The sequence below is a fragment of the Dermochelys coriacea genome, chromosome 7, assembly GCF_009764565.3.
Source record: "Dermochelys coriacea isolate rDerCor1 chromosome 7, rDerCor1.pri.v4, whole genome shotgun sequence".
NCBI classification, from domain to species: Eukaryota; Metazoa; Chordata; order Testudines; family Dermochelyidae; genus Dermochelys; species Dermochelys coriacea.
The window spans coordinates 119,253,945-119,276,777 of NC_050074.1; the positions used below are offsets into that span (position 1 = coordinate 119,253,945).

General features: G+C 42.5%; 1 protein-coding gene across 2 annotated transcripts in view; it reads left to right on the top strand.

Moving 5' to 3' along the window:
* SORCS1 (sortilin related VPS10 domain containing receptor 1) overlaps positions 1-22,833 on the top strand; it is a 444,317-nt gene that overhangs the window by 292,884 nt on the left and 128,600 nt on the right. For both annotated transcript variants that reach the window (XM_043518946.1, XM_038411260.2), the window contains exon 5: positions 14,998-15,071. In XM_043518946.1, coding sequence (XP_043374881.1) covers positions 14,998-15,071 — 74 coding nt within the window. The remainder of the gene's footprint in view (positions 1-14,997; positions 15,072-22,833) is intronic.

Consider the following 22,833-nt stretch of genomic DNA (forward strand, 5'->3'; position numbering starts at 1 on the left):
AGGATTGCAGAGGACATCACACACTTCATATGAATCAGGTTGTGATGCTGGCAAATCAGGCGCCAGCTCTTGCCAAGATTGCAGGCATTAGCTAAGAACTGACAAGCTCATAGCTGGAGACCAGACCAGTTCACCTGTATGTTAGTGTTACTCAAAATAGGAATTAGTCTAATAAGAATGTAATTAGTGTTTAGACTCTATGAAATGCTTGTAAATTGCTGCCTGCATTAATCTCACTTGCAATGTCTATATTCAATGCTATAAAAATATGCAAGTTTTGCTTTGAAAATATTTGCTCTAAACTTGTGAACCCAGATGGGAAGACTGTCATCCTTCTGCCCATCAAAAAGAACTTTCAGATCAGATGGGCCATCAAGGAACATTGCAATACAAAGGATGGGTGAATGGCCCTATCACACCTTGGACATGCTATATTCAAGAAAGCTCTTCCTATGGATTTGGAAGCTGAATGAAGGAACTAAAACAATGTCACAGGAACATTTTCCATCTCTTTTGCTGTATGAACTCTCACCGGGCTAGAGAGACCAAATTGAAGCCAGAGTTCCCCAAGGGTTGCCTCCTGGGTCTGCCCTGAAAACACTTTGAATTGACAGATCACTTCAACTGTGCCACTCTTAGGATTTAGATTGCAACTCATTTGTGCATATGTCTGTTTGCTTTAACCTGTAAATAACTCTTATTTCTCTTTCCTAGTCAATAAACCTTTAGATAGTGTATTAGAGGATTGGCTACAGGCCTTGTACTTGGTATAAAATCTAGGATATCAATTGATTGGGGTAAGTGACTGGTCTCTTGGGCCTGGAAGAAACCTGCATATTGTGTGATTTTTCATGCAAGTGACCATTTATCACTAAATCCAGTTTGTCTGGGTGGCAAGATAAACTGGAGAGTCTTAACGGGACTGTTTCGTGACTCCATGGTGAGACTGTTGTAGTGATCCAGGACTTCACATTTGTTACTGGCTTGGCAAAATCTAATTATAGAACATTCCATTAGTTTGAGGTATCTGCCCTGTTTCTGACAGTCTGCCCTGAGGTAAGCACTCTTGGTTGTAAGCCACTCCAAACAGTGTGACACAGGTCATGGATGACAACTGGTTTCTTTAAGATATACCTTGTGTTCATCAGCAAAATTGTGAGCTAGGCTTCTTCGCCTTTGGTGCACTGCAAGATTCAACACCCACAAGCTGTAATTTATCCAAGACATTAATCTGTGCCTTTTGTTATGAGAGCTGAACTTTCTGAACAACAGGGTAAATTTAGTGTTCTTATGGAAGACAGGTGGCTCACAGTTCAATTTTATTCATATATCTACCCCAAATTCCCTAAGGTGGAATTTTTATGAAACTTCTCACAGCTCAGCTCATTTAACCTGAGGACAGAAGATAATGTTGGGAGATTTGAGCATTGTAATTCAGTGAAATCTGGATAAGAAGGCAGTGACCTATTGGGCATAATCTCTTAACTGCAGGTGATTACAGCTACAGGCATTAAACTTGTCTGATGCTCAGAGAACATTAAACCCTTCAATCTCTTCTAGGTGATGTTTATTATAGAGATTTTAAAATGTACAGACCAATAAATGAAAATACAAAACCAAATAAGATTACAGATAAATTAAATATAGGCCCAGATCCTCAGCTGGTGTAATTTGGTTTAGCTCCAATGAAATCAATGGAGATATGTCAATTTACACTACTTTAGAATCTTGCTCATTGAGTCCATGCGAAAGAGATATTTAAGGTCTTCATATAATATATTAAATCACATTCAAATATCAAGGAACATTTCAACCATCTCTAGTTGTAGATGGTGGCAAGGTATGGGCTCATGAGGTATAAATTGGCGTAGATCTAAAATAAATAAAATCCATTTATCCATATCAACAGTTGATAGGATTTAGATTCAGTGCCTAGCTCCCTTATGAAAATGAGATTGAGGCCTTGTCTACACTACACAGTTTTGTCAACAAAAGTCAGCTTTCATCGGCAAAACAATGGAAGTTTACACACAACAATACTCGTGCTGATTTAACTCCCCTGCCATGCCAACATAATAAAACCACATCAATGAGCAGCATGGAGCTTTTTGCAACAAAGTTAGTGTGACGCAGTGTCAGTGTAGACTCTGCACTTGCTTAAGTCCCTCTAAGCAGCCTCCAGGAAGTGTCCCACAATGCCCATCATAACCGCTCTGATAAGCAGTTTCTACTTCTCTGCCCTGCAGCCAGGTACACGGGCATGCGCCCCTCCCTCTTTAAAGCCCCAGAAATTTTGGAAATTCTACTTCCTGTTTTCTCAGCATGGACAGCTCACATTGCATCTTCCCAGCTGACCATGCTGGCTTTCGGCAGCAAACACGCTCCTGCCTGGAGTACACGGAAGTTGCTGGATCTGTTGGTCTGTGAGGAGAGGAGACTGTGCAGCTGCAGCTCTGATCTAGTCATAGGACCTTTGACATCTACAAGCAGATTGCTCATGGCATGGATGAGAAGGGGCACAATAGGGACAGGTAGCAGTGCTGTGCTAAGATCAAGGAGCTGATGTAGCCTTACCAAAAGGCAAGGGAGGCCAACCATTGCTCTGGTGTGGCACCAAAAACATGCCACTTCTACAAAGAGCTGCATGACATCCTCAGAGGCGACCTCACCTGCACCGCCAAAAGCCTCAGAGATACTTTGAGGGGACTGCATTCAGCAGCTAGCAGAATCAACCCTGAGGACAAGTGGTGGACAAGGGGGTCTAATTGGAGGAGGATGTAGGCCAAGCAACAAGTTCTTCCATTGGTGTGCTGAGCCAGGACCTCTTTTTGACTCTGGAGTCCCAGCTGTCCAGCTCTCGTGTGCCTGAAGCAGGAGAGGGGAGCTCTGGTAAGTACTATTTTGCTTTGATAGTGCACGGTGACATGAAGGAGAGGTGTGTTTTATTTTGTTACATGGTGCACGTGGGAGAAGGGATCAAAATTAACAACACTAGGTACTGCAAAAAGAAAAGGAGGACTTGTGGCACCTTAGAGACTAACAAATTTATTTGAGCATAAGCTTTTGTGACACCCATTGTTTCATGTTTTCTGTGTATATAAATCTCCCCACTGTATTTTCCACTGAATGCATCCGATGAAGTGAGCTGTAGCTCATGAAAGCTTATGCTCAAATAAATTTGTTAGTCTCTAAGGTGCCACAAGTCCTCCTTTTCTTTTTGCGGATACAGACTAACACGGCTGCTACTCTGAAACATTAGGTACTGTTTGCATCTGCTTCACATTCCCCTGTGCAGCAACACAGTGGAAAAGTTTGTTAATGCACACCAAGATCTCTGGGTAATTCTCCATAGAGATCTCTAGGAAACTTTCCTGCAGATATTCTTCAATCCTTTGCTGAAGACTCTTTGGCAGAGCTGCTTTGTTTCTTCCCCCATTGTAGGAAACTTTGCCACACCAATCGGCAATTACTTCTGCAGGAACCAAGCAGCACACAGGCGAGCTGTGTATAGATCCAGTCTGAAGCCACACGCATGCAGGAGATGCACCCTTGCATCTTCAGTTACTCTGAGCAGTGTGATTTCAACTTTGATCACCCCTGCCTGTGGAAACGGTGCCCAGTGTTCAGAATAGTGTGTCTAGGCGCTTGTAGTAATCCCCTTCTGAAATCACTCAGAGCCTTTGTCCCATCTTGCACCATCCTTCCCCATCCCCTGGGCTGAACTGACCAAGTTTAGTGGTCTGGCTGTGTTGCATGTTTGTCAAGGGAAAGTGAGAAAGAAGTGTATGTAGCTTCTATGATTCAAGACCATGAGTGCACACATAATACTGACTCTATGTATTGTTTCTTTTGCTTCTGCAGATGTGTCTTCAGGGGCAAGTTCCTACATATCGGCAGAGTGCCTCTGTCAGATAAGGAGACAAACAAGGAATAAGGAGGACATGTTTTTTGAAGTGCTGCAGTCGTCAGATAGTGAGCACAGATTTAGAGAGAAACAACAAATGAAAAACTAGAAATGGATAGCCAAGAGAGGAGACAGAGGAGGAGTAGATAATAGAGGATAAGGAGTGGATGATAAAGCTCATGGAGGACCAAACAGAGATGACGAGATCCCTGTTTTTGCTGCAGGTGGAACAGATGCCTGCTCAACTCCCTCAGCAGTCCATACAGAACTGCCTTCATTGCCCTCCCCAAACTCCCCACACATTCCTGGCCCATTGCAGTACCCCTTGCACTCCACCCCTAGGGACATTTTCCATAATGACAGCCTGACTTGCACACAGCTGTGAGATCCTCACTTCAAGGAGTGCTGCTCACTGTCATGTCCCTTGTAAGAAATGTTAATTTGTGTATTGCTTTTTAATAAAAATTTAGTCTTACAAAGACAGTGATTCTTTATTTGTGTCCTACACTGGAGGGTTGCAACAGAAATTCATACACAGTGGCCGTCGGCACATTTGCAGACTACAATTAATGCTCAGGCAGGAATCATTTACATTACATGGACATTTATGGTGGCAGGTAAACAATTCCTGGCTCAATTTATTATAGAAAAACACATTACTGGGGCGTATTGTCAAAATATTGCTTCAAAGCCTCCCTGATTTGAATAGCTCCCCCCACCCCCCATTAAACTCCTCTAATAGCCCTGGTGTCTGGCTGCTCCAAATCAGCTGCCAGGTGATCCAACTCACTGCTCTATCCCTGGGGAAACTTTCCCCCTTGGCTTCAGAGATGTTATGCAGAGCACCACAGGCTGAAATATTTTTCTCATTGAGGTCTAACCTGCCAAAAGGCAGCGCCAGCGACCCTTTAATCTTCCAAACATACATTCAACGGTCATTCTGTACCTGCTGAACATGTTGTTGAAGCACTCCTTGCTACAGTCAAGATTTCCGGTGTATGGCTTCATAAGCCACAGAAAGAAGGGATATGCTGGGTCTCCCAGGATCACTAGGGGCATTTCCACATCCCCTGTTGAACTCTTCTGGTCTGGAAAGAAAGTCCCTGCTTGTAGCTTTCTATACAGGCCAGTGTACCTAAAGATGTGTGCACCATCCACCTTCCCTGATCACCCTGTGTTGATGTCAGTGAAAGTAGCCCTTTCTGTTGATGTACTCTATCACAAGATGGTCTGGGGACAAAATTGGGATATGTATGCCATCTGTCACCCGGATACAGTTAGGGAATCCCTTTGCCACAAAGCCATCCACTATTTTCTGCACATTGCCCACAGTCACAGTCTTTTGTAACAGGAGGTGATAAATGGCCCTGCACACTTGCATCACTGCAACCCCAGTAGACTTCCCAACTCCAAACTGATTCATGACTGACTGGTAACAATCTGGAGTTGCCAGCTTCCACACAGCAATCACCACTCACTTTCCCACTGTTAGGGCAACTCTCATTTTGGTGTCCTGGCACCGCAGGGTGGACATGAGCTTCTCACAGAGTTCAAGGAAATTCTGTAGCCACTCCTCATCATCCCATACCTGCATCGCAGTGCGATCCCGCCACTCAGTGCTTGTTATCCAAGCCCAGTCACAGCAGTCTACCATGTACTGCTGCTCCAGGAATGCCAATATCCATCTTGAATTGTTTCTTTCCATGGCACATAGCAAGGCAGTCTCTAGGGCTTCCTGGTCAGATTTGCAGCTCATGAAGTACTGCAGGATCAGCTGCATTGTGCTCATAATGCTTATCACAACACTGGTGAGCAGTGGCAAGATCTGTGCTTTCAGGCAGAGTTTACTGGAGTAGTTTGAAAATGGTGCAAAACATAGTTGGAAGCCCTTGGAATTATGGGATGGAGAAAACCGCATCATGGGGTGGTGATCCCACCCCCATGATGCACTGCGATCCATTCCCAGAACTGCTAGCAAGAGAAGGTGGTGATTTTCACAGTGAGATAGCTACCCACAGTGCACTGCTCTTTCTGTTGGTGCTAGAGTACCAGCTGTGGACATGCTCCACTGACACAAGGAGCATTGTGTGAACATGCACAAATGATGTAACTACAATGGTTTATGATCATCGATGTAACTTAAGTTGACTTAAGTGTGTAGTGTAGACATATCCTAAGGCTCCTAAATCAGTTAGATGTTGCAATGCTGAATCCAGCAACACTTAAATACCTTTAAAATTTGGGTCTTAGCCTATCGGGCACTTCAGTTTCCTATCTAGAAAACGGAGGTAATAGATTCCAAGGCCAGAGGGAACTATTGTGGTCATCTAATCAGACTGCTTATATTAGAGAGACAATGTGGGTGGGATAACAGAAGCCAGAAAACATCCCCAAAATAATTCCTAGAGCATATCTTTTGGAAAAACATCCAGTCTTGCCTTAAAAGTTGTCAGTGATGGAGAAGCCACCTTGACTGTTCTTTCCCTCATAAGGGTGTTGTGAAGAAAAAATCTATGGACTGTGAGGTTATCAAATATTACAGTACTGAGGACCATGTATGTACCTACATAGACAGATGAAAGAAGAATGTGAAAGGATAGAGAAAAAGTAAGGATGAGCTTATTGCCACATCAACAAGAATAAAATTCAGAGGTTTTTTTTTTAATTCAGTTTGTACTCAATAGAAAATTTTGCCTGAGCAGGAGCAAAATAAAAACACGGTGACAAATCAACATTTGCCCCTTAGATGGAAATTTAGATCAAAACTGATCAAAGATTCTTTTTCTATTTGTGGTTTGAAAAATTGAAGCACATTATATCATTTCGATCTAATAAAAAAAATTGCCTTTAATCAGACTGAAATGCTTGCCAAAAAAAAAAAAGTCATCCCCTAAGAGACTACATGGATGAGCCTGTCATAACAGCCCTGGGAGAGAAAAAGCTTATATTACAACATGGCAGAAAGATGTTGTGCATCTTTTTTTTTCATGAAAGCACCATATATGATAAATGGGGGGAAATATCCCTGTGTCCTGTCTGGATAAAAATCAAGCCTAGCTCCCAGATATTCTTCTGGTCCACCATTCCACTCCAAAGTGTCATCTCAGCAGAATACACTTGACAAAGCACCCTATACGGAAAACCTTTTTTTTTTTGGCCTGTTCAGTGAAGGTCATTAATGCTGCCCAAGATCCTGCCAGATTTAACTTAACATCTCATGCTACTTCATGGTAAAATTATTTATTTTGTGCTGTTGGATGAAGTGGAATTACCTTGAACACTCGTGAGATGTTCCACAATCAATGTCAGGAGAATCTGTAATAACTCTCCAGTTACCATGTCGCCATTTTGCACGTTGGAAACCAAGATGAATAAATGCATATTATAGAAGCTCAGCTGCTGGCAAATGAGGAGGATCCCTCGATGCCCTCTGTAGATGCAACTCTCTGTGGGCCTAATCCCAGTCAATTCCACCAAACACAATGGGAGCTTTTGCCATTGGCTTCCAGGGAACCAAGAACAGTTCCTAAGAACACATAACACATCCCCTGCATTTAGTGCAGGTATAACTAGAAGTTGATGTGAATGTAGTGAGGTGTGAAAGACTAGATACAATGAAGAGTGATGCATATTTCCTCCATTTAAAACAATTCCATCAAGGTTTTCTTTTTATTCCTCTCAGTTCAGACACTCTGTTGCTGGTGCACTGTTACCACAACTGGAGATTTCTGTGATGTGACAATAATAATAGTGCTCAATGTTTTGTTGTGACAGCCTAGAGAAGCTGTAGAATGAGAGGCAGACAAGGGTGGAAAGCCTACACCTCTTTTTCATTAGTGACTGAATAAAGATGTTTGTTAAGGTGCCTCCATTCTTTCCTTCTTGATAAAAGGAAATTTCTCTGATTTTTTTTCACATGCATCTAGAATTTTCCACTTTTTAAACACAAAATCCTGAAAATGGAAAATTGAAAATATTTCAGTTTTCAAATCAAAACCAAAAACGTTTTCCTCCTTCCTTTCCCTTGTTATCATCTTTTTCTTTTATTTCCCCATTCTTTTCATCCTTTCTTTTTTTTCCTTTTTCTTTTTTTGCAATTGAGAAAGGAAGGGAAAAGGAAAAGGGATATCTTTTTCAAAGGATATTTCAAAATGTTTAAAAGAACTTATCATTTTTGAAAGAGCTCTAGTTAATGTAGGTAACTTATAAACATCCTTGTGAGGTATTATCCTGTCTATAAAATGGGGGAACTGAGAGAGAGAGATATTAAGTGAGTGATATTAAGTGAGTTGCCCAAGGTCATGCAAGCTAAGAATAGAAGGCAGGTCTGTTTATTCCCTCTTGTGTACTGTAACAATACTCCTTCTGTTCAACTGAAGGATTCAAAATCATAGAATCATAGGACTGGAAGGACCTCGAGAGGTCATCTAGTCCAATCCCCTGCACTCATGGCAGGACTAAGTATTATCTAGAATATCCTTGACAGGTGTTTGCTAACCTGCTCTTAAAAATCATCAATGATGGAGATTCCACAACCTCCCTAGGCAATTTATTTCAGTGCTTAAGCACCCTGACAGTTACGAAGCTTTTCATGATGTCCAACCTAAACTGCCCTTGCTGCAATTTAAGTCCATTGCTTGTTGTTCTATCCTCAGAGGTTAAGGAGAATAATGTTTCTCCCTCCTCCTTCTAACAATCTTTTATGTACTTGAAAACTGTTATGTTTCCTCTGTCTCCTCTTCTCCAGACTAAACAAGCCCAGTTTTTTTCAGACTTCCCTCATAGGCCATGTTTTCTTTAGTCAATTTGGTTGCTCTTCTCTGGACTTTCTTCAATTTGTCCACATTTTTCCTGATACGTAGTGCCCAGAACTGGACACAATACTCCAGCTGAGGCCTAATCAGCGTGGAGTAGAGCGGAAGAATTACTTCTCGTGTCTTGCTTACAACACTCCTACTAATACATCCCAGATTGATGTTTGCTGTTTTTGGAACAGTATTACAGTGTTGACCCATATTTAGCTTGTGATCCACTATGACCTCAAAATCCCTTTCTGCAGTACTCCTTCCTAGGCAGTCATTTCCCATTTTGTATGTGTGTGACTGATTGTTCCTTCCTAAGTGGAGTACTTTGCATTTGTCCTTATTGAATTTCATCCTATTTACTTCAGACCATTTCTGCAGTTTGTCCAGATCATTTTGAATTTTAATTCTATCCTCCAAAGCACTGCAACCCCTCCCAGCTTGGTATCATCTGCAAACTTTATAAGTGTACTGTCTATGCCATTCTCTAAATCATTGATGAAGATATTGAACAGAACCAGACCCAGAACTGATCCCTGTGGGACTCCACTCAATATGCCCTTCCAACTTGACTGTAAACCACTGATATCTACTCTCTGGGAACTGTTTTCCAAGCGGTTATTCATCCACCTTATAGTAGCTCCATATAGGTTATATTTCCCTAGTTCATCTCCCGTCCTTCTCAAATTCTCCCTTCTCCTCCCTGGCAGAAGAAGTACTATGCTCTTCTCCTTTCCCAGAGTCACTAAGTCCCTCTTTAAGGAAGGTCAAAACATTGGTAAGCAAGCATAAAGGCTGTCCTTTGCTGTCTCAGATGTGTCTTCAATCCCAGTGGCAACAGTAAGAACTCTCAGAAGACATGCCTGGCTATGCTCCTCTTCTCTTCCACAGGGAACAAAATCTAAAGTTGAGGACTTTCCATTTGAAGGCAATTGCTTGTATAGTTCAAATACCAATGAGTTATTGGAAAAAATGAAAGAGACAAGATCTACATCTAGATCCCTGGGTCTTTTGCAGACTTTCAAAAGGAGATTTTTTCAGATTCCAAAGACAATATAACCCACCTTATTCTTCTTCATTCAACAAAAATAGACATCACTACCAATACCAACAACACCAGTCTTTTGTTTCTCAGTCATACAAGAGATGGTCATTCAAGCCCAAAATGAAGCAAAATAATTGGCCTACTATGGCTTCTTTGCTTGCAGTGAGACTGCAGGTTTTCAGTGATGTTCGAGAGCAGCAAAGCAATGTTGGATCCTGTTTTCCTTACATTTGGAGACCTTTTAAGTCAATGTTAGAGTGAATTGCTAAAGATCACCATAGACAGATGGGTGTTGGATACTATAAAGAATGGTTATACCATCCAGGCCGATACCCTTCCTCCAAATCAACCTTCCTCTCCCTCTCTTTTCAGGAACCCCACTCATGGGACATTGTTAAGATCATAGATCAATTCTCTGCTAATGGAGACAGCAATAGAGAAGGTTCCAATAAATCTCAGGAATCAAGGGTTCTGCTCCTGCTATTTTCTAATTCCAAAGAAAGATGGAGATCTTCGTCCAGTCTTAGATCTAAGGAAGCTAAACAAGTACATCTGAAAGATGCATTTCGGAATATTAACCCTAAAATCCTATATTCCTTCCCTATACTTTCTAGATTGGTTTACTTCTCTGGATCTCAAAGAAGCTTACTTTCATATTTCAATAAGACCATCGCAAAGGAAGTACCTTCATTTTGCTGTAGGGGAGGACCATTTCCAATACATAGCCCTCCCCTTTGGCCTCTCCTTGGCCCCAGGTCTTTAAAAAATGTCTATCTGGAGTAGCAGCATTCTTCAAGAGATGAGGGGTTTCTGTGTTTCTATATTTTGACGACTGGCTCCTAAGAGCAACCTCAAAGGATGAGCTGGAAGAAGTCACAAAATTTGCATGCCCTCTAGTCTGAAATTTAGATTTCTTTAATAAATTTAAAAAAATCATTACTGACCCCATCACAGAAATTCTATTCATAGGAGCTCTTCTCAATTCCCAAAGAGCAAAAGCATACCTTCTGAGGGAGAAGTCCCTGAAGATAAAGTGTACCTTTCAATCTTTGCTGCTGATTCCATCTCAAAGAGTAAAAAAATGTTTCTATCACTAATGGGTATAATGGTACATATGTCACAGCTTATGCAAGGTTTAGGATGAAACTGCCCCAGCACTGGTTATCAAAGAACGTCAGACTGCAGGTACACAGTAGGGATATGATAATTACAGTTCCCAGGGAAATCCAAAGATCCATCTGGTGGTAGATGGATTAGGGAAATGTTCTGAGAGGGGTATTATCCAGTCCTGTCTAGGATCATCACAACAGGCTCCACAAAAATAGGCTAGGGTTCACATCTTGAGAAGTTTGTAACAAGGGGACTCTGGGGTCGACAGGAAGGTTGTCTCTATAGTAGCATTATGGAATCGAGAGCAATTTGGTTGGCACTCAGACCATTTCTCCTCCAGATTCAAGGGTCAGTGGTTCAAGTGGCCACAGACAATATGACAGCAATGTACTATGTAAACAGATAAGGGGACGCCCTATCACCACAGCTTTGCAAGGAGGCAATGAAACTTTGGGACTGGTGTATAGTCCAAAGGATGAGTCTGATAGCTTTACATCAGACTGGATCCCTCAGCCGGAAATAAGCAGAGAATCCACACAGATGTACAAATGGTCTTTGAAAGACTCTGTAATCAGAGACATCTTTGCTCTTTGTGGTACGCCAAAGATAGATCTAATTGCTATAAGATTCAGCAGGAAATCCTGTTATTTTTGTTCCAGAGTGGGAGTGGATACTCAATCTCTGTTTGATGGGCCGCCTGTCCCACACTGGGCTCTAAGGGGTTAATAGAGTCCTAGGGAGGCTGCACAGGAGGTAGCCAATCAGAGAAGGGCTGAGAGGAGCAGCCAATCAGGGCCAGGCAGACCCATATAAGAAGAGCTGCAGGGTAGAGCAAGTTCAGTAGCTGCCGAAAGCTTGAGGAGGGAAGATCGGACTCCTAGGAGGAGGAAGAAGTGCTAGCAGGGACTGGGGAAGCTCGAGAGGACTCCTGGTTAGATGCTAAGATTGGCAGGCTGAAGCCCTGAGGTCAGGGCGAAGAAGGTGCTGGAGGCCACGGGGAAGTGCCCCAGGGAAATGAACTGAGGAGTCAGAGGGGATGCAGGAAGCGGTGGTCATCTACAGGGTTCCTGGGCCAGGAGCCAAAGTATTGGGCGGGCCTGGGTTCCTCCCGCCCCCACTCACCACTGAGGAAGTCGCTGGACTGAGGTCCTGCAATACTGTCCCGTGGAAAGGGGGAGCACAGAGTGTGGCATAGCCGGAGGGCCGTGTCATGAAGTTCCTGGAAGCGACTTGGGTCCGGGAACTGAAGTTATGGCAGCGAGATACCACCAGAAGAGGGCCCACCAGCTAGCAGAGCTAATTCACGAAACAGCCAGAAGAAGGCGCCACAGTGGTGAGTAAACCGTGTCACTTTCTGGCAGATGCGTTCCTCCTCAGATGGGATACAGAAGTAATGTATGCATTCTCACCATTTCCTCTGATGTTGAAGATTGTGAGAAAAATAGGATAGGTCTCAGTCAAAATGATACTGATAGCCATAGTTCACGGGTTTGCTTCTTCTTTCTAAAAGGAACTAGAGATTCTTCCCAGTGTCAACAGACCTTCTGAAACAACAATAAGGGACAGTTTACCATCCTGATCCATTATCATTTCATCTGAGAGCACAAGCAATCAGTCTCTAACAGAGTTGGAGAGGTCTTTCTCTATGGATATTCAACATGTTCTTCTTAATGTCAGAAGAAAATCAACTAGAAAATATTATGAATTAAAATGGAAATGATTTTCACTGTGGATATCTGATAGAAGATAGATCCTGTGTCATCCCCTATTTAATTTATATTAGAATATTTGTTATATTTAAAGCATAAAGGTTAATCTCTTGCTTTGCTGAAGGTACATCTTACATGCTATAGCAGCTTCTCATATACCAATAGATGGTAAATCGGTATTCTTGCATGAGTTATTAAGTTTTTAAACAGTTACTAAATTTGTACCCCACCTGTGGCACCACAGCACTTTAGTGCTGTCACAGCTTATGTCTCCACCATTTGAGCCCTTATCTTCGTGTTCCTTATTTCATTTATCAATTAAGACTGTCTTTATTATAGCAATAACATCAGCTAGGAGGATTAGTGAACTTCATGCCTTAATGGCTGACCCTTCATTTACAACCTTTTATAAGGACAAAGTAGTTCTTCATCCACATCCTAGATTCATACCAAAAGTCATCTCAAATTTCCTTATCAATCAGGCCATCACATTGCCAGTGTTTCCTCCCTCTCTGCCCCCCAGACCTCATTTGAATAAGAGGAGAATCAAAGCTGTATTATTTGGATACAAAAAGAATTTTATTCTTCTATTTGGATAGGTCTTAAGACTTTAGATTTTCACTTAAATTATTTGTTTCATATGCTGATAACTGTAAAGAAAATCCTATTTCCATACATACATTATCAAGATGTGTCAGAGAGTGTATACTGGAAATTTACAAGAATGCTTCACAATCCCTCCCTCCTATTCCCCCCCGCCCCCCGGGGCCCTAATCTGACCCTAGACTCCACTAGAGAGATTGCAGCCTTGGTGGCATGTTTGAAACAGGGTCCAATAATAGAAATTTTTAGAGCAGTCACATGGCATTCAATACACATGTTTCCAAGCCATTATTTGTTAGATATTGCAACTAGGTAAAATGCACAGATTGGTAGATCGATGCTACAGTCCTTGTTTAGCTAGTGCTCCTTACCCACCACCAACTTAATATGCATACTACATTCTAAACTCTCCCAAGAGTGGGAATATGCAGAGTCCCTCTCGAAGAACTTCGCTTACAGGTAAGTAACTTTCATTTCTCCATTATGTATGGCTGTAAATTCAGCAGCCTTTGCAAGCATAAATTAGGATGAAAGTAAAAAATGCAGCTACCCCCAAACCTTTATTATTTGGTATCGCCTAAAAGAGCTAGACTCTGAGTTACATGTCTCAGTCAACTGTAGGTAACTGTTTGCAGCTGCATGCAGACACAATCACTATGTTTAGCAGCTAACTGCTCATATGCATCATTTGCAACAGTCCGTGCAAGTATTTTTTCCCCTCTGAATACCACTGGCCTCTGCCATTGGAACTGTGGTTGAATCTCCAGGGGCTGTCAGTGATAGCAAGGGTTATTTCTGCTTCCTTTCAGTCAGGTACCAAAGTATGAGAGAATTGCAAATGGTACACAGGCATGTTTTAGTTCCAGCATTTCACAGATACTCTATCCAGTAGAGTGTTCTTGCATCTGAAGAAGTCGTGTTTTACCCATGAAAGCTTCTGCCCAAATAAATTTGTTAGTCTTTAAGGTGTCACCAGACTCCTTGTTGTTTTTGTGGATACAGACTAACACGGCTACCCACTGATTCTATTCAGTAGCGGGCAACAGTGCATGCAGAGAATGACCTGTGCCTGAAATCCCCAAGAGCATGATTGTAAGTTAAGTGAGAGTAATTAAAGTATCATAAAATATGGGACAGGTCTATAGAAAGATGGCTCCCAGTTTCCCTGTGCAAAGAGCAAGTAAAATAGGATTTGCACAGGGGACAAACAGGAGTCAATTTCTCCTCCCCATCCAGGAGGCAGGGCACTTGTGCAGTTGAGCTGCAACCTAGGGGCTGTAGTAGTGGCCATGACAGGCTGTACCCCATTAATGAGTAGTTTGTGACAAGTGCAGGCGCAGTTTACAGATCTCCTGGGAACCACCTCTGCCTTTTCCCAGAACTCTTACAGCTCCTACCTGTGCTGTCTGGTGGAGCGCGCCACTGGAGAGCTCAGATCTGTAGCACACAAGAGGAATAAATGCATAATTCTGGGTGTAGCCCCTCCACTTCCCACCTCATCCCCCAGTGCCACAGAACCCCTCACTTCCCATAGCCTTTCCAAAGCCATGAAAGGGCCTGGGGAATGTCACACTCTGTTCCGTAGGGCGTGCTCTTCATTTCCATTATAGTCAGAGTCTCCTGGCTGTCCACAGATCAGTCCTTTGACTTTGGAGGCCCTGTCTCGGGAGCAATGGATGCCAGAGAACACTTGCAAAGTGGTATGGGTTGCAGTTCTGTTCCTTTGTTGACTGTGTTTATTCTCATACTTTAATGTGATTTTTTTCAGATTAAAAAAAAAAGAGGTCAGGAAGATACAGTGATTGTACTCTGTTTTGTCTCCAGTTATACAGTTCGGTTGAGTTTGGCAGAAGATGGCAGCTTCTCCAGGAGGGTGTCGCACCAAACAGGTTCTACTGGTATGTAACAAAGCACATTTTTTGGTTTCACAAACACAGCTCCACCATGTGTATGTGGAGGTGGTGGTGCTTTTGAATGAAGGCTCTGGGGCTGACGAGGTGTTGCCGAAGGAGACTAATATTGTCATCACTCAGACCTTTTGCTCTTCCGTTTTAGTGTTGAGGTTAATTTTTTCCCATCTGGGCGGAAACTGTTGTCTTGTTCTGTGCTTGTACAGCACCTTGCACAATCGTGTCCCGGCGCATGATTAGGGCTCCTAGCCGCCACTCTAGCACAAATAATGACACTTTGAGAAGTAGTCTTCATTTTCTTAGTACTGACCATTGCTTTCTGCAGTGCTATTACATGTGCAGGACTTACATGTGCAGGGCAATTGTCATTTATGTATATGTTCCCCTCGGCACCCAAGCCACAGAGAATATGAATCTACTTCAGCTCCTGAAAATGCTGGGAACATTGAAGTCAATGGTAGTTTTACCACTGACTTAAGCAGAGCCAGGCTTTCACCCATAGTCCTTTAGCTCAAGCTGTGTAGGCTCATGCTTTTAGCTCAGGTTATCACTGGTTCAAACCCCTCTAGCGACCATGATGTCGGACATCATTACACTATGACAGACAATATTTTTCTTCACTTCCAATCTTAAATCATTGTGCATTGTTGCCATGTTCTACTAAACAGGTAGCAAGTGTTCCAAGATTTCTAGTCCAATTTCAAGACCAAAGATAGATGTATACATGTGGGATCAGCCATACTGCATAAATGTTTCACCACTTCTGGGAATACTAGTCTACTGCAAAACTGTGAAGTAGGCAGGAGCCTGTGCCACAGAGGTTGAATTCAGAATTGGGTCCATCCATCCCCTAATTCAGGGGTGGCCAACCTGTGGCTCCTGAGCCACAGGCGGCTCTTTGGAAGTTAATATGCGGCTCCTTGTATAGGCACCAACTCTGGGGCTGGAGCTTCAGGCGCCAACTTTCAATGGGCCAGCGGGTGCTCACTGCTCAACCCCTGGCTCTGCTGCAGGCCCTTCCCGCACCACCCCTTCCCATCCCCTCCCCTGAGCCAGCCATGCCCTTGCTCCTCTCCCTCCTCCCCCCCCTCAGAGCCCTCTGCATGCCACAAAACAGCTGATTGGGAGGTGCAGGGAGGGATGGAGTGGGAGGCGCTGATTGGCAGGGCTGCTGGTGGGCGGGAGGCGCTGGGAGCGGGAGCTGATGGGGGGGACTGCTAATGTATTACTGTGGCTCTTTGGCAATGTTCATTAGTAAAATCTGGCTCCTTCTCAGGCTCAGGTTGGCCACCCCTACCCTAATTTAACAGGTTTTACCTCTCTTTGGTACTAATATGGTCCCCATTGCCATAGTATCTGTTCATCTCACAATGTTCATGTATTGAATGTCTTTAATCGATGTTTCAACTGAGGCTTTTGAATCAGCTTGTTATAGAGACCGCAGCCACCCTCAAGGGTCATATCTGGATCTGGGTCCAAACTTCCCTAACATTTGAGATTGTTCAGCTTCCGTTGTTTTGTTCAGTGGACAGCAGGCAGTTCTCTCTACAGTGCATACCTGAAATAATGCCCTGGAATTGCACTGACACTAAAGTGCTTATCACTAAATATCTCCTCACCTTCCGGCAACAAGCAATTAGTGTAACATAAACCTGTGTGAAAAGGAAAGCATGAGCACATTGGACTGAGCACAATAAGTTGCACTGGTCTGTTTTCCAGCACAGATGGTACTAACGGACAAATTCAGAGGTAGGTCTAAATTATTGTATGGAGGCTGGACCATGTTCTCAGTTACACTCCTATGCAACTGGAGTCACTTCCATCAGTTTCAGATGGAGGTAGTAGTTTAACTGAGAGCAGAATCTTTGGGGTCTGGTTTACATACCTTATATATCACTTTTGAATCTGGCCCTTAGAAGGAGATTCTTTGTGGGATAGTGTAGCAGGGTGCTGGTGCAAAAGCACCTAATTAGCCCCTGCCCAGTCAGCTGCAATCAGGGGAAGCAGATTAGGGCTGATGGAAAAAGCCTGATGCCTGCCTGAGGATTGGCAACATCTGCTGGCCTGACAAGCCAAGGGCTATGAAGGCTGGGAGGGAGCCAGAAGGCTGGGGCAGCAGCCAGGGAGAAGTCAGTCAGTGAACTGGAAGTCTTCTAGTGGAAGGCTGACTCTGCCTGTAAAGGAGGTGAGTAATCCTATAAAGCTTGTACATAGATGGACACTTGTGGTGGGACGAAGTTAAGTTAAAGACACGGGTGTTGCACAACCCTGAAGCCTCTCTGAGCCTTATTGGGGAGGGCAAGCAGGCCCTAGGAAGAGGGGTGGGTCATGAATCCTGTTACAGTTAGATACATTAATAAGTAGTATAGCAACTGAATTGGGTCAGCAAAAATAGGACCCCTCTTTTACCCCCAAATTGGAGATGATCCCAGGCCAAAAACCATAGATTTTGAACACTTCAAGAGTGTTTGGGTCCACTGTTTTGGTTTGAACCACAATAGAAGTAAAGGACATAGGCCAAATTTAGATCCAGCTCCATATTTGAATTTGGAACATCTCCCCAAAGTTTAGATCCAAGATTTTGGTTTGAACCTGTCTCTATTCCAAAGCTTCCTCTTTCCCTTTAACCTGGACTTTGCTGAAACTTTTGCCATCCGGAAATTTTTTCCCCATTTTTTTTAAAAAATGTTCACTCATCTCTGCCTTTCTGGCTTCCAGACAGGACCAGACGCTTCCACGATATCATTAAAACCTCTTTCTCCACATTTCCCATAGTATTTCTGGCCTGATAAAAGCAGAAAGAGCTAAAAACCTTGTAAGAGAGCTGTCCAGCGATAAAAGCAGAAAGAGCTGAGAACCTTGTTTTTTGAACTGTCCAGCTATATTGCTTGAATGAGCATCCACACTCTTAAATGCTTATTATCCATACTAAAATCCAAGCATTTTGAAGTCTGCCTGTCATTAGGCATAAGAGAGATTTATCATATATTGAACTGATGGACACCAGCAATGAGAATAATGATGATAATGATTAATGTTCCTTTCCACAGAGATAAAACCTTGAAGTCCTCTGAGGGTCTAGCAAAAAATAGAAGTAAAACCAGGAATTTCAAAAGCACTGCAAATCAAAGAATAACAAATAAGATTAGAAATTGCTCCAATCACCTACCAATCTTCCCACAAACACAAACTAAACAAGAAGCCAAAAGCTGTTAGCTTCACTTAGAACAGGATGCCTTTGATATATTTTGGTCATTGATGCATGCTAAACTGTGATTCTGCTTTCCGAGAAACTAACACAGTTATAGAAAAGGGAGTTAGATTTTACTCTGGCTCACGCATTCTAACCAGAATTGCTCGCTAATTTCCATTGAATGGCCAAATTCTACCCTCAGAGTTCTGCATCCCCACTAGAAAAAAATGGGATTATTGATGACAGTATATGACAACAGTGAACCTGATTCTCAATAGGCCTTGTCAAGATTCCTTCCCCATTCTGAACTCTAGGGTACAGACGTGGGGACCTGCATGAAAACCTCCTAAGCTTACTTTTACCAGATTAGGTTAAAACTTCTCCAAGGTACAAACTATTTTACCCTTTGCCCTTGGACTTCCACTGCCACCACCAAACATCCGGGTTTATTTTTTGAGAAAGAGTTGTTTGAAAACGTCTTTCCCCCCAAAATCCTCACCAAAATCTTGCACCCCCCTGCCTGGGGAAGTCTTGATAAAAGTCCTCACCAATTTGCATAGGTGACCACAGACCCAAACCCTTGGATCTTAAGAACAATGAAAAAAGCATTCAATTTCTTACAAGAAGAATTTTAATATAAGAAAAGGTAAAAAGAATCACCTCTTTAAAATCAGGATGGTAAATACCTTACAGGGTAATTAGATTCAAAACATAGAGAATCCCTCTAGGCAAAACCTTAAGTTACAAGAAAGACACAAAGACAAGAATATTCATTCTATTCACACAGTCTAATTTCTCAGCCATTTAAAGAATCCAGAAAGTATTCCAGGATCTCTCCAGACTTTGGAATGGTCCAGGATCAGGAGGCCACAAAAGTGGCTTAAAGCCACAAGGCTGGGCTGTGAGACAAAGCATTGAGTTTAACCCTGGGCCTTGGGCCCTCTCAGGGTTGCAGTTATATACATCATGCATTTATGTTTTATTTGACAGGAAAGAAACTTTCAGGAGACTTTATAGGCTTTTAAAACATACTCTATTGCTAATCAGATCAAAGCTTAAATTCCTAATTGCTCACTATTATATTTTAATTGCCATTTGACCCTGCTATGGCCCTCACATAAATAGTCCTCACATAAAAAGTGTTATGAATGAATTCACCAGCGGCTGCTAATGCTCCTGTAGAAAAAGATCTGACTGTAAATGTTACCAGAGAAACCACTGTCATCTTTCCCACTGCCTTTTTTGTATACGTTTCCAAGAGAATTTTTTTTCTTATTTTTGGCTGCTACGTGGAAGTCCCCAGAGGAATTTAAACCACAGAAAAACAACATTAAAGTAATCTGCTGACACCTTTTGCAAAACTTTAAGAAAACGTTCTACTTAGAGAGAATTCAACGGCTTGTAGATCATATAAACTCTGTATTCCTGTGTTCTCTCTTTCATTAGAAGGGAGTCATTACTATAAAAACAGAATCTTTGATTCTTCAGGGCTTATCTTTGCCCCTTTTTACCCCTTCATCTGCAGCTAAAAGTCATTCTCTGACATCCAGACTGGTTGCTGTGGAAGGGATTATGATGTTACCTCAGGGTGTGAGATATCAGGTGAAGGGTGCTCAGATGAACTCAAACCTCTACAACAAACAGAGGCCTGGGGCTTTCTCATCTGGAAAAAAGAGGGATGAGGTTGACACTTCTCTCTCTCATAAGGGCGTTTTGAGGAAAATTTAATTAATACGTTTGATGTGCTCTAACTGTGGTGATGTGCTAAAAACTGACATCTCCCATGATCACCACAGCCTGATGCAGTCCCTCAACAAGAGGGGAGAAAGTAGTGCATTGGAGAGCCCAGCCCATAGAATGGGAGCATAAGGCACCCAACTACAACTACCAGGAGGCATCCCAGTGCCATTTTGTATCAAAATGTTGCAGTTTTTTGATGAAGTACTTTCATTTTCAATATTTTGCTGAAAAGCCATCGGGGCAGTACCAATTCATCAGAGCAATGCTACATTGGCAGTTTTCTGGAGAGAGGTGCAATATTTACTGATGTGATATCAAGGAGAAAGAAGGTGTGAAACCATGGTTAGTACAGCTGGGCAAATGCTTCATTAAAATGTTTGGGAACATTAGTTTGAATAACCCGCCTGAATTTTCTTTGATGACATTTGTGATTGTTTGTAGCCATGTTCTGCACACATTCACAGAAGTGTGTTTTTGTTGGTAAGAATGTTTGCAGAAAGTGAAACTTTCACAAATACAAATGTGAATGGGATTGGTGTAAAGTATCTGGAGCGGTCATCTTGAAATCACTTTAGTTGATCCTCCTCCTGTTTATAAACATTTTAGTCATCCAATTGGGGAGCAACAACAATACCTTGTTACTCTGACAGCCAATTACACTCCACCAATATTAGCAAACAGGTGACGACCTATCCAAATAACAAACTGTCAGGCTAAAATTGCTCATTGAAAGATACATTTTGATAACCTTATTCACATAAAGTAATACCTTACACCTCAAGTAGTTCCACTGAAGTCAATGTGTTGGAGTAGCATAATTAGAGATGATTAGAAAGGTAAAAAAATTATGAAAATGTGATTTTTTTTATTTAAATTTTTCAATTAGGTTTAATCATAGAATCATAGAATCATAGAATATCAGGGTTGGAAGGGACCCCAGAAGGTCATCTAGTCCAACCCCCTGCTCAAAGCAGGACCAAGTCCCAGTTAAATCATCCCAGCTAGGGCTTTGTCAAGCCTGACCTTAAAAACCTCTAAGGAAGGAGATTCTACCACCTCCCTAGGTAACGCATTCCAGTGTTTCACCACCCTCTTAGTGAAAAAGTTTTTCCTAATATCCAATCTAAACCTCCCCCATTGCAACTTGAGACCATTACTCCTCGTTCTGTCATCTGCTACCATTGAGAACAGTCTAGAGCCATCCTCTTTGAAACCCCCTTTCAGGTAGTTGAAAGCAGCTATCAAATCCCCCCTCATTCTTCTCTTCTCCAGACTAAACAATCCCAGCTCCCTCAGCCTCTCCTCATAAGTCATGTGCTCTAGACCCCTAATCATTTTCGTTGCCCTTCGTTGTACTCTTTCCAATTTATCCACATCCTTCCTGTAGTGTGGGGCCCAAAACTGGACACAGTACTCCAGATGAGGCCTCACCAGTGTCGAATAGAGGGGAACGATCACGTCCCTCGATCTGCTCGCTATGCCCCTACTTATACAACCCAAAATGCCATTGGCCTTCTTGGCAACAAGGGCACACTGCTGACTCATATCCAGCTTCTCGTCCACTGTCACCCCTAGGTCCTTTTCCGCAGAACTGCTGCCGAGCCATTCGGTCCCTAGTCTGTAGCGGTGCATTGGATTCTTCCATCCTAAGTGCAGGACCCTGCATTTATCCTAATTGATAATAATATTCATAATCCAGCCCTGAATATTTTTGAATGACTCACTAAATTGCACAAATCAAAGGCTGTAAGCAATTAGTACGCAGAGGGGGGAAGAGTTCAATTTGCCAATTATTTGTGTCCAGATACAACCATTAGCTTTATCAATGTTATTCATGTTTCTTATTTGTATTATCTAGCACCGGTCATGGACCAGGAGTCTATTGTACTGGTTGCTGTAGAAACAAAAGAAAAGACAGTTCCTGCCCCAAAGAGAATGCGGTCAATTGTATGTTTGTTGTCCACTTTCATCAGAGCAATGCTGCAATGGCAGTTTCTGGAGAGAGCTGTAATATTTACTGACGTGGTATCAAGAGGAAAGAAGGCATGAAACCATGTCATGGTGCAACACAGAGAAGGAAACAGTCACTGCCTCAAGGAGTTTAGACTTAATTAGAGAGAATATAGTTCAAACAATTAATCTTCTGAATGGACATGACTGTCGTATCTCCAAGCAGAATGGATATCCCCTTTTTGGTAACTTACACATGTCTTCTAACGTTGTCCTACAATACAGTCCAGTTTATTTTTATACAACATCTTTAGCACTATGGGATGGAGCTACATGAAGACCCACCCTGAGACTTCGGAGGAGGGGTTCCAAATCTGACCCCAGATCCATGTCTGAAATTTCACAAATACCCCCTATCTTTAGAATAGATCCAGAGTTTACTTGAATTCTGGGGTGTTTGAAATCCAGATCCATTTTTTTCAATTACAGCTCAAGCTCATCTCTAGTTAATACATATTGCCATCAAATGTTTCACAGAAAGAGTCAGTCATGGGTGAGGGGAAAAGGGAAGTAATCACAAGTCCAGGTTCTGTAACAGAGAAAGTGACTCATTAAATTGGATGGTGCAGGGGTGGCAGATATTTTTTTATGGATAATACAGCACCAGAGTGATAGAACCCCCCCCCCCCTTAATAAGGAGAGCCTCTGTGAGGGGCTGAGTGGAGGAGGAGGAGACTGCAAGAGGAGAAGAAGCCAACAGAAAAACAAGTTGACATAGGTGGGGAGTCCGTGGAGAGTTTTGACAATAAAAGGACATTTTTAAACTGGATTCGGAGATGGATTAGAAGCCAAAGCAGGTGATGATGG